This window comes from Salvelinus namaycush, chromosome 19 (assembly GCF_016432855.1).
Source record: "Salvelinus namaycush isolate Seneca chromosome 19, SaNama_1.0, whole genome shotgun sequence".
Lineage (NCBI taxonomy): Eukaryota > Metazoa > Chordata > Actinopteri > Salmoniformes > Salmonidae > Salvelinus > Salvelinus namaycush.
In genome coordinates, this window is record NC_052325.1 from 45,735,368 (window position 1) to 45,748,472 (window position 13,105).

Genomic DNA, 13,105 nt, shown 5'->3' on the forward strand with positions numbered 1-13,105 from the left:
AATCATTTTGGTATTTTAATTTGCCAGTTTTTACAAAAAGTAGGCACCATGTCAGTGGTAGGTGGTGGTAGTAGCTATATCACGTCTTTTTACCACTCCCCATGTCAATCAATAATCAAACATACATAAAGGCCCATTGCAGTCAAAACTGATTTTCCTGTTTTATATACCTTTCCACACAATGAGGTTGGAATAGTACTGTGAAATTGTGAAAATGATAATGCCCTGTAAGAGTAAGAGCTGTTTGAAAAAAGAGCTGTTAACAGTAAGAGCTGTTTGAAAAGACCACCTGAAATGTCAGCCGGTTTTGGTGGGATGGAGTTTTGTTCTGCCTGGTGACATCACCAGGAGGTAAATCAGTTAATAGACCAATAAGAAAAAGAGTTCCAAACCTCTCAGCCAATAACAGCTTGTTTTCAGTTTTCCCTTCCCACTCACAGTCCTAGCAAAATTCCTGCTTGAGAAATTGCTCTTGCTAAGAAGCAATTTCGGCTTATTTTTTTATAATTTTAATTGAAAATTAAGTAGGGTACTTAATTGTTAGAGAAATGGTTTAATAGAGAAAAAAAAACATCTGCATTGGGCCTTTAAATACGTAGTTCAATACATTGCAAGTCAATGAAACTGACGCTTTTCTGTATTTCTCATTTCTGCAGAGGAATAGAAAAAAAATCCTGTGACAATTGAGTTTTTGCATACACCTTACCACACCTGTCAGTATCATCTTTGAAAGGTTACAGGAGTTTGGAAATCTTAGCAATTGTTCATTGCCTAATGGCCTGTATACTTTAGTGCAGGGTCAGAATAGTCCAACTGAAAGCTCAATTTCCGCTACAGTAATACTGCAGTGTTGTAAGTGATCTGGGGTGGGTGAAGTTTTCCCTAGGTACAGATTTAGGATCACTTTACCCAATCCTAACCTTAACCATTAGTTGGAAAATTGCAAAACTGACCCAAGGACAGTGTCTCGGAGCAACTTCGGCCTAAATAATTCAAAGTACTAAGGGGCAATGGGGAAGTAGTGATGGCACACACTTCAATAACTTTCAGTTGCATGACAACTTTTAATCTGACAATCTAATCGTATTTCAGAACCAGGCTACTGATTCCTCGCACGCTTAGCTTACTTTAATTATATATATTTTTCCAGTTAACCTTTTGTCATCATACCACATGCTAACCTTATTCAGTAAAAATGCTAATGAGCTAACAAAAGTCAGCACTTGAGAATGATTGGCAGTCGTATTTTCTTCTCTTGTTCGGTGAGTGCTGTGTTCATGCCTTGGACAGGGCCACCACTGTGAAGCGAAGCTCCTGGGGGTCCCGAGCCATGAATGTCTTACACACCTCTGTTGCATCCTGCAACACAGACAAAACAAACACACCTTGATACATTATACGATTATAACCAGGGTCCTAATTATTAGCGCAAACTAGGGGTGTTGAGTACAGGCACCTCTGTTTGGTCCTGTACTGTGAAACTGAATACATAAAAAGATACAAAAATAAATGAAAAACACTATAGGCTATTCCTACGCTGTGATGTTTGCCTCAAATAAATATGAGCTCATTACTATTTATTTTTTCAAGCTATTCTGTTAAAAACAACTAGAGCTTATACGCACAGTCATCAAAATTCTAATCTTAATTGTCCAACTGTCCTTTTGTGAGTCGCAGCCGGGAACTAATTCTGTACGATGGTGGATGGTAGGGTCGATAAACCAGGAAGATTCTCCATCATTGTTTAAATCTGCAGTTTGGGAACATTTTGGTTTCCCAGTTGATTACAACTGCGACGGATAAAGATTATAAATCGCAACTGCTCAACGAGAATAGCTTAAGGAGCTGCCAACACCTCAAACATGTTGACATGTGCTTCACGGATGAATCCCGGTTTCAACTATACCGGGCAGATGGTCGTTGTGTGGGCGAGCAGTTTGCTGATGTCAACGTTGTGAACAGAGTGCCCCGTGGCGGTGGTGTGGTTATGGTACGGGCAGGCGTAAGCTATTGACAACAAACACAATTGCATTTTATCAATGGCAATTTGAATGCACAGAGATACTGTGACAAGATCCTGAGGCCCATTATTGTGCCATTCATCCGCCGCCATCACCTCATGTTTCAGCACGATAACACACAGCCCCATGTAGCAAGGATCAGTACACAATTCCTGGAAGCTGCATACTGCATACTGACCAGACATGTCACCCATTGAGCATGTTTGGGATGCTCTGGATCGAGGTGTATGACAGTGTGTTCCAGTTCCCGTCAATATACAGCAACTTCGCACAGCCATTCATTAATTAATGAATAAGTGCTGTGCTTTTAGCACACTACATTTTGATGTTCATGTTAAGTGTGTTTGTTAATATGTAGGTGTAATAATCATATCTATTATCATATGTAGCCTATATAACAATGTTGGAAAACAGATTCATTTAGTTTTGTGTTCAGTCAGCACAGTATGTGTTAATTCGTATGATCTCATTTTAGAAGTGATGTGCTCTACCCTGACAGTTGTTTTAACCTCTACAGGATCTGTGAGCAAAACGGCGCATTCTACCTGTAGTGTGTCACTGACGACTACTCCCTAGTCGATGCTGTCAAGTAAAACAAGTCGTCACAGAGACATGACTTCGTCTTGAGATTAGCGGCATCAAGGAACTTATTCAGGCTCAAGAGAATCCAGCGGATTCAAAAGGAACAGCTTGCTGACTGACTAAAAAAAAGAGCATCCGCTCTTGTAATCCTAAAGGCACTCCGTAATGGAAAGTGGCAGCTTGACTAATACAAAATAAATAACAGTGTTACATGACCCATTTGTAATGGGGGACTTGAATAATCCTTGGACTTTTTATTATTTGTTGATGTTTTGTCTTTAAAGAAATGTGGGGAAATGAAGTATCCCTATATGTCTGTTATTACGGTGCTCTCACTCTTATCTGTGCGCCTGCTCAGAAGTTTCTCTCTCTGGTAGGACTGCGTCTGAGTGTAATGGCATCTACTGTATGTACCTTGGAGATACGGTGAAGTAAACGTTGGTAAACTGGAACCTCATTGTAAATAAGAATTTGTTCTTAAATGACTTGCCGAGTTAAAAAGAGGTTCAATAAATAATAACAATTTGGTGGACAGCAGTCGATCATTTTTCATTAGGATGAATCCCATCATAACTGAAAAGCCCTGGTCTATTCCAAAAAGAGGTCCCGGTCATCCACAAATGGAATGTCAATAGACCGAGAGACCACACACAGCTTAATTTCTCACTGTTCCGACGCACAGAGGGAATGGGACCGGAGATAACGGGTCGTTTCCCCAAATCCTGTATGGTCTCAATAAGCTGTCTGACATTGGATTTGTGCTTTCCGATATGAACCACAACTGGTTTTGCGTCCGGGAGTTGGTTGGGAATAGTTATTGTAAATACATCCGGATAACAAAGAGTCCTTGCATCTGGGATGACAACATGATAAACCATGGAGATCCCAGCAACGATGCTAGATGGAGGACACTGGCGCAGACGAAGCTCCTGTTGCTCCCCCGTTTTCGAACATTGCTGGAATCTGGAGTCGAGGGGTGCCTTGAACTCATCTCAGACTGGGAGCCGTGGATCGCTCGTTACTCACACGTCCCTGGTATGCTGGGATCGCTGCCTGCGCACGAGACACCTTCTTGCGAATCCTGCTGTGGGAGTGGAGATTCCAGCTCTGTATGTGGCTGAAATGTATTGCTCAGGAACAGCTCGTTCTTCTACCCGTACCTTGGCTTTTACCTTAACCGGCGACTGTCACGCACTGGGTAGATGGCATCGGGGTAGAGGTGGTTGAAACGCTGTTGTGTTTCTGTAAGTTTGGGAAATTAACCTCAGTATGTCCTGGTCTGTCTCAATGGCAGACCCAACCCAAGGGAGCGTATTTTTGTAGGCCGCATCCACTCTAGAAGCCTCTCTGTGAAAATTCTGTCTACTTTTCAGTTGTGCTATCTCAGTTTGAAGTGCGATGATCCCATCCTTCAGCTCAACATTTTGATTGCACATCGACAGACAACGACCTGGGCAAATTCTTCCTCCTTAACGACTATCAAAATTTTGCACAACTCACACTTCATGGCTTGATTTTTGTTTTTCAAGTCCATAGCAATGTCACTTGAAGCGTATGAAAGTCAACATGCAGTACAGCTGCCTACAGCAAATTCGATGAATATTCCCGAAGTGTGGTGATAAAATATACTAGAAGTAAATCAAAAGATAACATTTTTATAAAATCCAAGGCTTTAAATCTGAAAATAATCTATTAACCTTCTGAACAAGCCCTAGACCTTTGTTAATGTTTACACTGCCCAACAAAGTCACGGCAAATCTCTTTTCCATGCAACTCCAAATGCTGCAATCGAAGTGAGTTGACTATTGTCATTGATATTCCTACTGTAGGCCTACTTGCCGTCCACTCTGACTTTGAAGTGTAATGACATGTTATGCTTCTGCTTTAGACTGTTCTCAATATCCACGCTACGCCTTGCCCAGTTCTATTATGTGAACTGAGTTCCCAAAGTGAAAGTAATTTCAAAATGTAAAAATTTGTTTGGATCTGAATTCCTGGCGATTCCCAGAGGGCTGCAGAGCGGATACAGTGGTGCTCTCTTGTGGATTAGGTAAGTAAGTTCCCAGAGTGATTTCCCTTTCCAATTCCACCCATGATTATAACAATGCAGGTAAGGTACACCTACTGAATATGGAAATATCAGTAATCAGCACGGAAACTCTTTCTGAATAGCCGCCACTCATCCGCCACTCATTCAACCAAGGCCGTGGTTGCCTCTACCAAACCATCATCGAGTCTTTACAATGAGATACATCGATTAGTCGCTTACCTCAAGGAAGCGGACTTCTGATGTTTTCCCATGGGCAATAGGGAAAGGCTTGCGGCCATCTTGAGAGAAAACACAAGATGAGAAACAAATGCTACTGCACATGATCAATATCACACTGCAGTGACTGGGCAAGTCTCAGAACAATCCCATTGTAATGTGGATCGCATGCATAGAAAACTCATGGTAACACTTCCTAAAAATACCCTCTTAATAATGCATTATAAGCATGTTTTTAATAACTTATGGGGCTCAAGAACATGTCACGGACGGGATCTGAAGGAAATTCCCCCTTGGGCTGAGGGTGACTGATTTTGACGACGCAGGCTGGGCTACCTCATCACGAGGCCATGAGCCTGTCCACGAGACGCCACCCCACGTTGGGCGCCATTATCACAGGCGAGATCTGAACCCTGGTCTCCCAGAGGAGAAACCAATGTCTTGACCATTAAACCAAAAGAAAATGATCCCTTGGCGAAAGTACCCCTCACGTCCACTACAAACGCATTATAAAATGTGCTTACAAGGCATTTTGAAGAGGTTATTCATAAGAAGTGTTACCAAACCCATTTCTGTGTATCTTATTGCTGCTATTGAGAGGTCTACTACAAAGCATTTCAAGTGGAAAGGGGTGTTTCACTTACCCAGTTCATATAAATGTCCCCCAACATTCACAAAAGCAATGAAATGCAAGTCCACTTTTTCATCCAAACTTGGTGCCTATAAAACAAAAGATCAAAGCACAACTGGGTCATGTTCAGTATGGGCAAATAGAAAACAAAGAGTTTACAAAGGACAAGTTTAGGTAGTAGCTCCCCATTTCACTCTTTCAAAAAGTTGCCCCTGCAGTAACTTATTGACTGCCTTTGACCATGTTCAAAATTGTTGTTTTAGAAAACCCTTAAAATTAATACTCACCTCGGTTTGTCCTTCCTGTGCACTAGATTCATGTGTAACACGGATGCTCTGCAACGGAAGAAAACATCCACTTTCATTTCAATCACATCATTTCCCCATGGCTAGAATGACACCATCCACTCAGTGCATTGTCATCGTGGCCACCACTTATTATAGGCACACCCTGGTAACCACCAAGCTAAGCACTAAAATGTTTCTAAACCCTAGTCTTGACCCGCTAGCGCTAATCTGATCAATTATCATCTTTGTATGATGAAGATTTTGATGGAAATACCTCATCTTTCTCCAGGAAGGTGGCCTTGTTCTCTGGGCTCAGTTTAGTGGACTGTACCAGGAACATCTTCAGTGGAGAGTCGGTCTCTGGGAGGACGAGTAGAGAAAAGCATGAAACATACAGAAAGTTACATCACTGAGCAGTGTTAATATCGTCAACAGAAATAGTGACTCAAATATTCGTCAAACACTTACTTTTCAGTGGCAATTGACGAGACTAATAACTGACTAAATAGACCCAGAAAAAAAACTATAACCAAAAGAACATGAATTTTCATTTCAGTTGACTAAAATGAGAAGAGATTAAATGATCTCTGTGACTAAAATCTGACTACTAAATGGACTGGACAAGAGTTTCGGGAGAGATTGAGAGCTTTTCATTGATAAGCACAATTAATATTGGCAGCAGTTCTGTTCATCAGTGGGAAGGACACGCCACACAGACTACATCAGCTGGTGAGCAAGCAATGTGTGTGGGCAGACAGGCTCAGATTACACACACGGCACAGGCGACTCTCTTGCTTCCCGGTAGGTAACCAGTCACCACCGGGTAACCAGTCACCACCTTCTATACCCTTTGCCTGGTTTAAGAAACAAGCAGCCGTACGAAATTAAAAACAAAAGCAGCATTGAGTTCAATCGTAAAAACAACAGTCTATGTTCTTCTCCCTTTTAGTATAGAAAAGTAGGCCGTCTTTGAACTTGTAGTCTCGCTCAACTGTCCCACTTTCCCCACTGCATTTCATAGCCAGGTTCTTTAACCGACGTAGCCAAGTCTCCCTCTTTTCCTCAGAGAAAACAGCTTGATTCTAGCCCTTATCGTTCAAAACATATACTAGAGCTATGCTTTTTTCTCTTCGGTCGCACATTGGCGGGCCGAATTTTGCATTCATAAAGCATATCGCGGGCCGTTCTAAAACTAGGCTACTTGCGGATCAGACTGTTAACCATTTGTTTAGGCTATACCTTGTTCAGTCGTGTTACCCCATTAGCTAGCTATAGCTAACAACTTGGAGCGCATTCAGCAGGACGTGTTTAATAAGGAATAACGGCGGCTCTATTCATGGATTTTCTATCTGCAATGTTCGAGAATGTTTTGCAACTGAACATGGCCCTGGTAACATTACCAGTAGCCTATATGTAAACATTTGGTGGCAAAGAAAGAAAAAGGGATAGCAAATCATTTATTGACTAAATTTATCTTGCCACTACAGGAAAATCCTGTAGTGGCAAAAAAAAAAAAAAAATGAAATACTTTTCCTGAACGACAACGCAATTACATTTTTCACATCCTCATTTTTTCAATTTATCAAAGCCATCATGGACTACAGTCATTTGACATTGTCAAACTGTGAGCATGCCATTTTCTCCCTCGCCATCTCAATAAGGACAGTCACCGCCCTGTGATCAGTGATGCAGGGTTTGTCATTGGGATTGGGGGAGGAAAGCTGATCCTAGATCTGTACGTAGGGGAAACGTCATCCGGGGTGTGACAGCCACGTACCAAATTCCAGGTGTTCCTGGTTGTTGGCCACAGCGTGAATTAAGCCTATTGTTCCACAGGCGTTGCCGATTGTCTGCTTCATGAAGTAGACATCTGGGGAGACATCCTGGCCCTGGGCCTTGATCTTGGCCTCCTCCTCCAGCCTGAAAGACTCATACTGCAAAATGGGAGAGGAGAGGGAAAGTGTGTCATGTTGTTTTCCTAACTTATGTGTTCTTCTATCGATTATATTCCATTAGCTTCTACTGTAGTTACTGGGGCTGAATGTTTATTTTAACAATTCTAGAATGTTAATAAATACATTTATAAAATACTAAATTATTGCAGAATGCACCTGTGGTGAACACCGGCAAAAACCACAACTCTACATGCGGTTACCAGTATATTTGACTGTCAAATCATTTTCAAGTGTAAAAGACCATTTCACACTTGCTGAAAACACAGGTTGACCAATCAAGACAATAGAGTATATTTTTTGGCATAGCATAGAAGACGGCACCAGCTGTGACTCCTTTTAACTAAATAGCCTAAGTCAAACAAACACACATTAGGTTGGAAAAGCTGGAGCAGACCTACCTTCTCTGTGACAGGGAAGAGTAGCAGGACAGCACACACAGGCCTGGGCACCATGCTCAGAAGCTCTGGGTCCATCCCATACACATCGCCAAACTGCCAGGTCGGCAGCAAACCCAACTGTCGCAGAAACTTGGGGAAGAATATTGGGAGTTAAATCATCATGCATGAAAATAGGAAAGCAATGGACAGGGCAAAGTTCAGGAGTGCTTTAACTTGATAAAATATAAATTAGGATATGAACATGTATAAATCAGCAGGTGATCATTTGGGCTCCCGACTGGCGCAGCGGTCTAAGGCACTGCATCTCAGTGCTAGAGGCGTCACTACAGACCCTGGTTCAATTCCAGGCTGTATCACAACCGGCCGTGAATGGGCGGCGCACAATTGGCCCAGAGTCGACCGGGTTAGGGTTTTGCCGGGGTAGGCCGTCGTTGTAAATAAGAATGTAATCTTAACTGACTTGCTTAGTTAAAGGTTAAATAATAAATAAAAATCATTATTGTAGCTGCCACACTATCCTTTCAGCAAAGCACACCAAATGTATTTATTACTTTTTTAATATATTTTTTATTTAACTAGGCAAGTCAGTTAAGAACAAGTTCTTATTTACAATGACGGCCTACCAAAAGGCAAAAGGCTTCCTGTAGGGATGGGGGCTGGGATTAAACATTTAAATAAATTAAAATATAGGACAGAACACATCACAACACTACAGCATGGTAGCAACACAACATGACAACAACATGGTAGCAACACAACATGACAGCAGCACAACATGACAGCAGCATAAAACAGGCTACAAACATTATTGGGCACAGACAACAGCACAAAGGGCAAGAAGGTAGAGACAACAATACATCAAGCAAAGCAGCCACAATTGTTAGTAAGAGTGTCCATGATTGAGTCGTTGAATGAAGAGATTGAGATAAAACTGTCCAGTTTGAGTGTTTGTTGAAGCTCGTTCCAGTCACTAACTGCAGCAAACAGAAGACGAGCGACCCAGGGATGTGTTTGCTTTTGGAACCTTTAACAGAATGTGACTGGCAGAATGGGTGTTGTATGTGGAGAATGAGGGCTGCAGTAGATATCTCAGATAAGGGGGAATGAGGCCTAAGAGGATTTTATAAATAAGCATCAACCAGTGGGTCTTGCGACGGGTATTCAGAGATGACCACTTTACAGAAGAGTGCAGTGATGTGTCCTATAAGGGGCATTGGTGGAAAATCTGATGGCCGAATGGTAAAGAACATCTAGCCGCTCGAGAGCACCCTTACCTGCCGATATACAAATTACGTCTCTGTAATCTAGCATGGGTAGGAGGGTCATCTGAATCAGGGTTAGTTTGGCAGCTGGGATGAAAGAGCAGTTACGATAGAGGAAACCAAGTCTAGATTCAACTTTAGCCTGCAGCTTTGATATGTGCTGGGAGATGGAAAGTGTACCATCTAGCCATACTCCCAAGTACTTGTATGAGGTGACTACTCAAGCTCTAAACCCTCAGAGGTAGTAATCACACCTGTGGGGAGAGGGGCATTCTTCTTACCAGACCTTTGTTTTGGAGGTGTTCAGAACAAGGTTAAGGCCAGAGAAAGCTTATTGGACACTAAGAAAGCTTTGTTGTAGAGCGTTTAACACAAAATCCGGGGAGGGGCCAGCTGAGTATAAGACTATCGTCTGCATATAAATGGATGAGAGAGCTTCCTAGCCTTGGGGAACACCCTTGGTGACAGGCAGTGGCTGAGACAGCAGATGTTTTGACTATACACTGCACTCTCTGAGAGAAGTAGTTAGCAAACCAGGCCAAAGACCCCTCAGAGACACCAATACTCCTTAGCCAGCCAACAAGAACAGAATGGTCTACCGTATCAAAAGCTAAGGCCAAGTCAATAAAAATAGCAGCACAACATTGCTTAGAATGAAGGGCAATGGTGTCATCATTGAGGTTTAAGGTTGCAGTGACACATTCATAACCTGAGAGGAAACCAGATTGCATACCAGAGAGAATACTATAGACATCAAGAAAGCCAGTCAACTTGTCAATAATCAACTTTTCCAACATTTTTGATAAACAGGGAAAATAGAAATTGGTCTATAACACCGTGGCTGCCTTCCAAGCAATGGGATCCTCCCCAGAGAGGAGAGACAGGTTAAATAGGTCAGAGATAGGCTTGGTGATGATAGGGGCAGCAACCTTAAAGAAGAAAGGGTCTAAACCACCTTACCCAGATGGCTTTTGGGGTCAAGTTTAAGGAGCTCCTTTAACACCTCAGACTCAGTGACTGCCTGCAGGGAGAAACTTTGTGGCGGGGCAGGGGGGAAAGAGGGAGATGCATCAGGGCTAGTTGCATTAGAAGGGGTGGGAGATGAGGAAATGTTGGACAGGCAATGAGGCATGGCTGAGTTAAATAGGAATCCTGACTTATTGAAGTGGTGATTTAAGAGCTCAGCCATGTGCTTCTTGTCAGTTACAACCACATCATCAACTTTAAGGGACATGGGCAGCTGTGAGGAGGAGGGTTTATTCAAATACCAGAAGCCTAAGCATTGGTAATTTAAATCAGATAAAATAATCACATTTGATTCGACCAACTTTGGATTCAGATTGATTTCTGTTCTCTGTCTATATGGAGCTCGTCAGCATCATGTGCATGTTTACTGCAGTAATTATTGGCTCCAATAACTTACTAGTTAGCTAGTTACATATTCACCATCAAAATCCTGTTTCAGCTCTCTAAAACAAAGAGCAACTGTCTCTGATATGAATGGCAATGCTGTCTAGCTAGCTACTTAGCTGCTATTAGTAGTGGTTAAATATCAGCTGATACAAGTATAACGTGTTGGATATGCTATTTTTAGAGGGTCGATAGTTAAGCTGAACAGCACCTCCGCTTTTGATAACTAGCCACAGCTAGCTATAGCTAGCTATCCTCCAAGCTGGATACTGTGTTGTTAGCCATCTAGCTCGCTATTATTTAGCTTGAAATCTGCGAGTGAGATTCCGATATACTTAACAGCAACACTTGAAGCCTCCATGATGGGTTTAGCAAGATGATACGACTTACTTACTTGGTTCATCACCTAAAAAAAAAAGAACAAAAAGTAAGCCGTTAGCTTTTGTTCTTTGACAAACCAGCCAGCAATAGCTAGCTAGAATAAATTAGCTAGCTAGCCAACTCATGTGAGATTGAATGAATGAGGAAGCTAGGTAGTTGTAATGACATGTTTAGCTAAATTGGATAAATACAAAGTATGTATACTAACATCTGGGTTGGCTTCCAGTGGCAACCAGCGCTGGCCGTCCATTTCTAATAATATTATAGTTAGCTAGCTAAAAGCTTCAGTAAAGTGAAACAGGTCCAACTTCTTTTTCGGCGAAACAGAAGAAGCACGTTTCTTCTTCTTCGGTGGGGTTTATTTGCGGTTGGCAACTAACGTTATGGTGCATTACCGCCACCTACTATACTGGAGTGTGGGCCAGAGACAGGGAGAAACTAAATCCTACCTGCCAGCCCCGTTGCTCTTAAAAAAGAAAACAACATATTTGAGACTATATCTAATGACGTTCTACTCAATATACTCTAAACTAATTGTATGTATCCCCTTCTCACTCATACTAGATCTCAGCCTCTCTCTTTCCCTCTGATACTGGCCACACTGTAGCAATACATGCTCCACAGTCTCTGTTTCCTGGCAATACTCACACTTTCCTGTTGGATGCTTTCCTATCACATTGTGCTATTGTGTGTGTTTTTTTGCGTTATTTGTAACTTATTTTGTACATAATGTTTCTGCCACCGTTTCTTATCTCCGTATTTGTCGCCTCCTGTACTGTGTGCGCACAGAACAAGACTCAGCAGCAAGCTCCGGCTGGCCTCCTTCAACCACTCCCTGTTCCTCACCGCCCCTGGTCCCATATATCTCTGGACTTTGTCACTGATCTCCCCCTGTCAGATGGTTACACCACCATCCTTACGGTTGTGGAAAGGTTTTCCAAAGCCGCATATTTTATTCCCCTTCCCAAGTTGCCCTCAGCCAAGGAGACGGCCCATCTTATGGTGCAGCACGACTTCCGGATCCATGGACTTCCGGTCGACAAGATCTCCGATCGTGGTCCTCAGTTCACGTCCAGGTTCTGGAAGGCATTCTGCACCCTGATTGTGTCATCGGCCAGCATGTTCTCCGGGTTTCATCCCCAATCTAACAGCCATTGTTCTGAGCCAATTGCAATTTTCCTAAGTCCTTTTCTGTGGCACCTGACCACACGGCTGAACAGTAGTCAAGGAGCGACAAAACGAGGGTCTGTAGGACCTGCCTTGTTGATAATGTTAAGAAGGCAGAGTATCGCTTTATTATAGACAGACTTCTCCCCATCTTAGCTATTACTGCATCAATATGTTTTGACCATGACAGGTTACTCTCTAGGGTTACTCCAAGCAGTTTAGTCATCTCAACTTGCTCAATTTCCACAAGATTTATTACAAGATTTAGTTGAGGTTTAGGGTTTAGTGAGTGTTTTGTTCCAAATACAATGCTTTTAGTTTTGGAAATATTTAGGGCTAACTTAATCCTTGCCACCCACTCTGAAACTGACTGCAGCTCTTTGTTGAGTGTTGCAGTCATTTCAGTCGCTGTAGTAGCTGACGTGTATAGTGTTGTGTCATCCGCATACATAGACACTCTGGCTTTACTCAAAGTCAGTGGCATGTCCTTAGTAAAAGTTAAAAAATGCAAAACAGCTACCCTGGAGAATTCCTGATTCTACCTGGATTATGTTGGAGAGGCTTCCATTAAAGAACACCCTCTATGTTCTGTTAGACAAGTAACTCTTTATCCACATTATAGCAGGGGGTGTAAAGCCATAACACATACGTTTTTCCAGCCCCAGACTATGATTGATAATGTCAAAAGCTGCACTGAAGTCTAACAAAACAGCCCCCACAATAATTTTATCATCAATTTCTCTCA

General features: G+C 42.3%; 1 protein-coding gene across 1 annotated transcript; it reads right to left on the minus strand.

Moving 5' to 3' along the window:
- Nucleotides 1–409: 409 nt before the first annotated feature.
- uchl3 (ubiquitin carboxyl-terminal esterase L3 (ubiquitin thiolesterase)) lies at nucleotides 410–11,535 on the minus strand. Its single transcript, XM_039014182.1, has 9 exons — nucleotides 11,402–11,535; nucleotides 11,207–11,218; nucleotides 8,141–8,269; nucleotides 7,565–7,721; nucleotides 6,062–6,147; nucleotides 5,788–5,835; nucleotides 5,514–5,589; nucleotides 4,873–4,931; nucleotides 410–1,359 (listed from the first exon to the last, which is right to left on the minus strand). The coding sequence occupies exons 1-9, from the start codon at nucleotides 11,441–11,443 to the stop codon at nucleotides 1,276–1,278; spliced, it is 693 nt and encodes a 230-aa protein (XP_038870110.1). The 5' UTR covers nucleotides 11,444–11,535; the 3' UTR covers nucleotides 410–1,275.
- Between the last annotated feature and the right edge of the window lie 1,570 nt (nucleotides 11,536–13,105).

Bases quoted from the DNA above. Each gene is read 5' to 3' on its own strand.
- uchl3 (XM_039014182.1), bottom strand. From the start codon at position 11,443: ATGGACGGCCAGCGCTGGTTGCCACTGGAAGCCAACCCAGAT. The intron at 6,148-7,564 runs GTACGTGGCTGT...TCGTCCTCCCAG, and splicing joins CCAGGAACACCTGGAATTTG to AGACCGACTCTCCACTGAAG. The intron at 5,836-6,061 runs GTATTTCCATCA...CTTCCGTTGCAG, and splicing joins CCTTCCTGGAGAAAGATGAG to AGCATCCGTGTTACACATGA.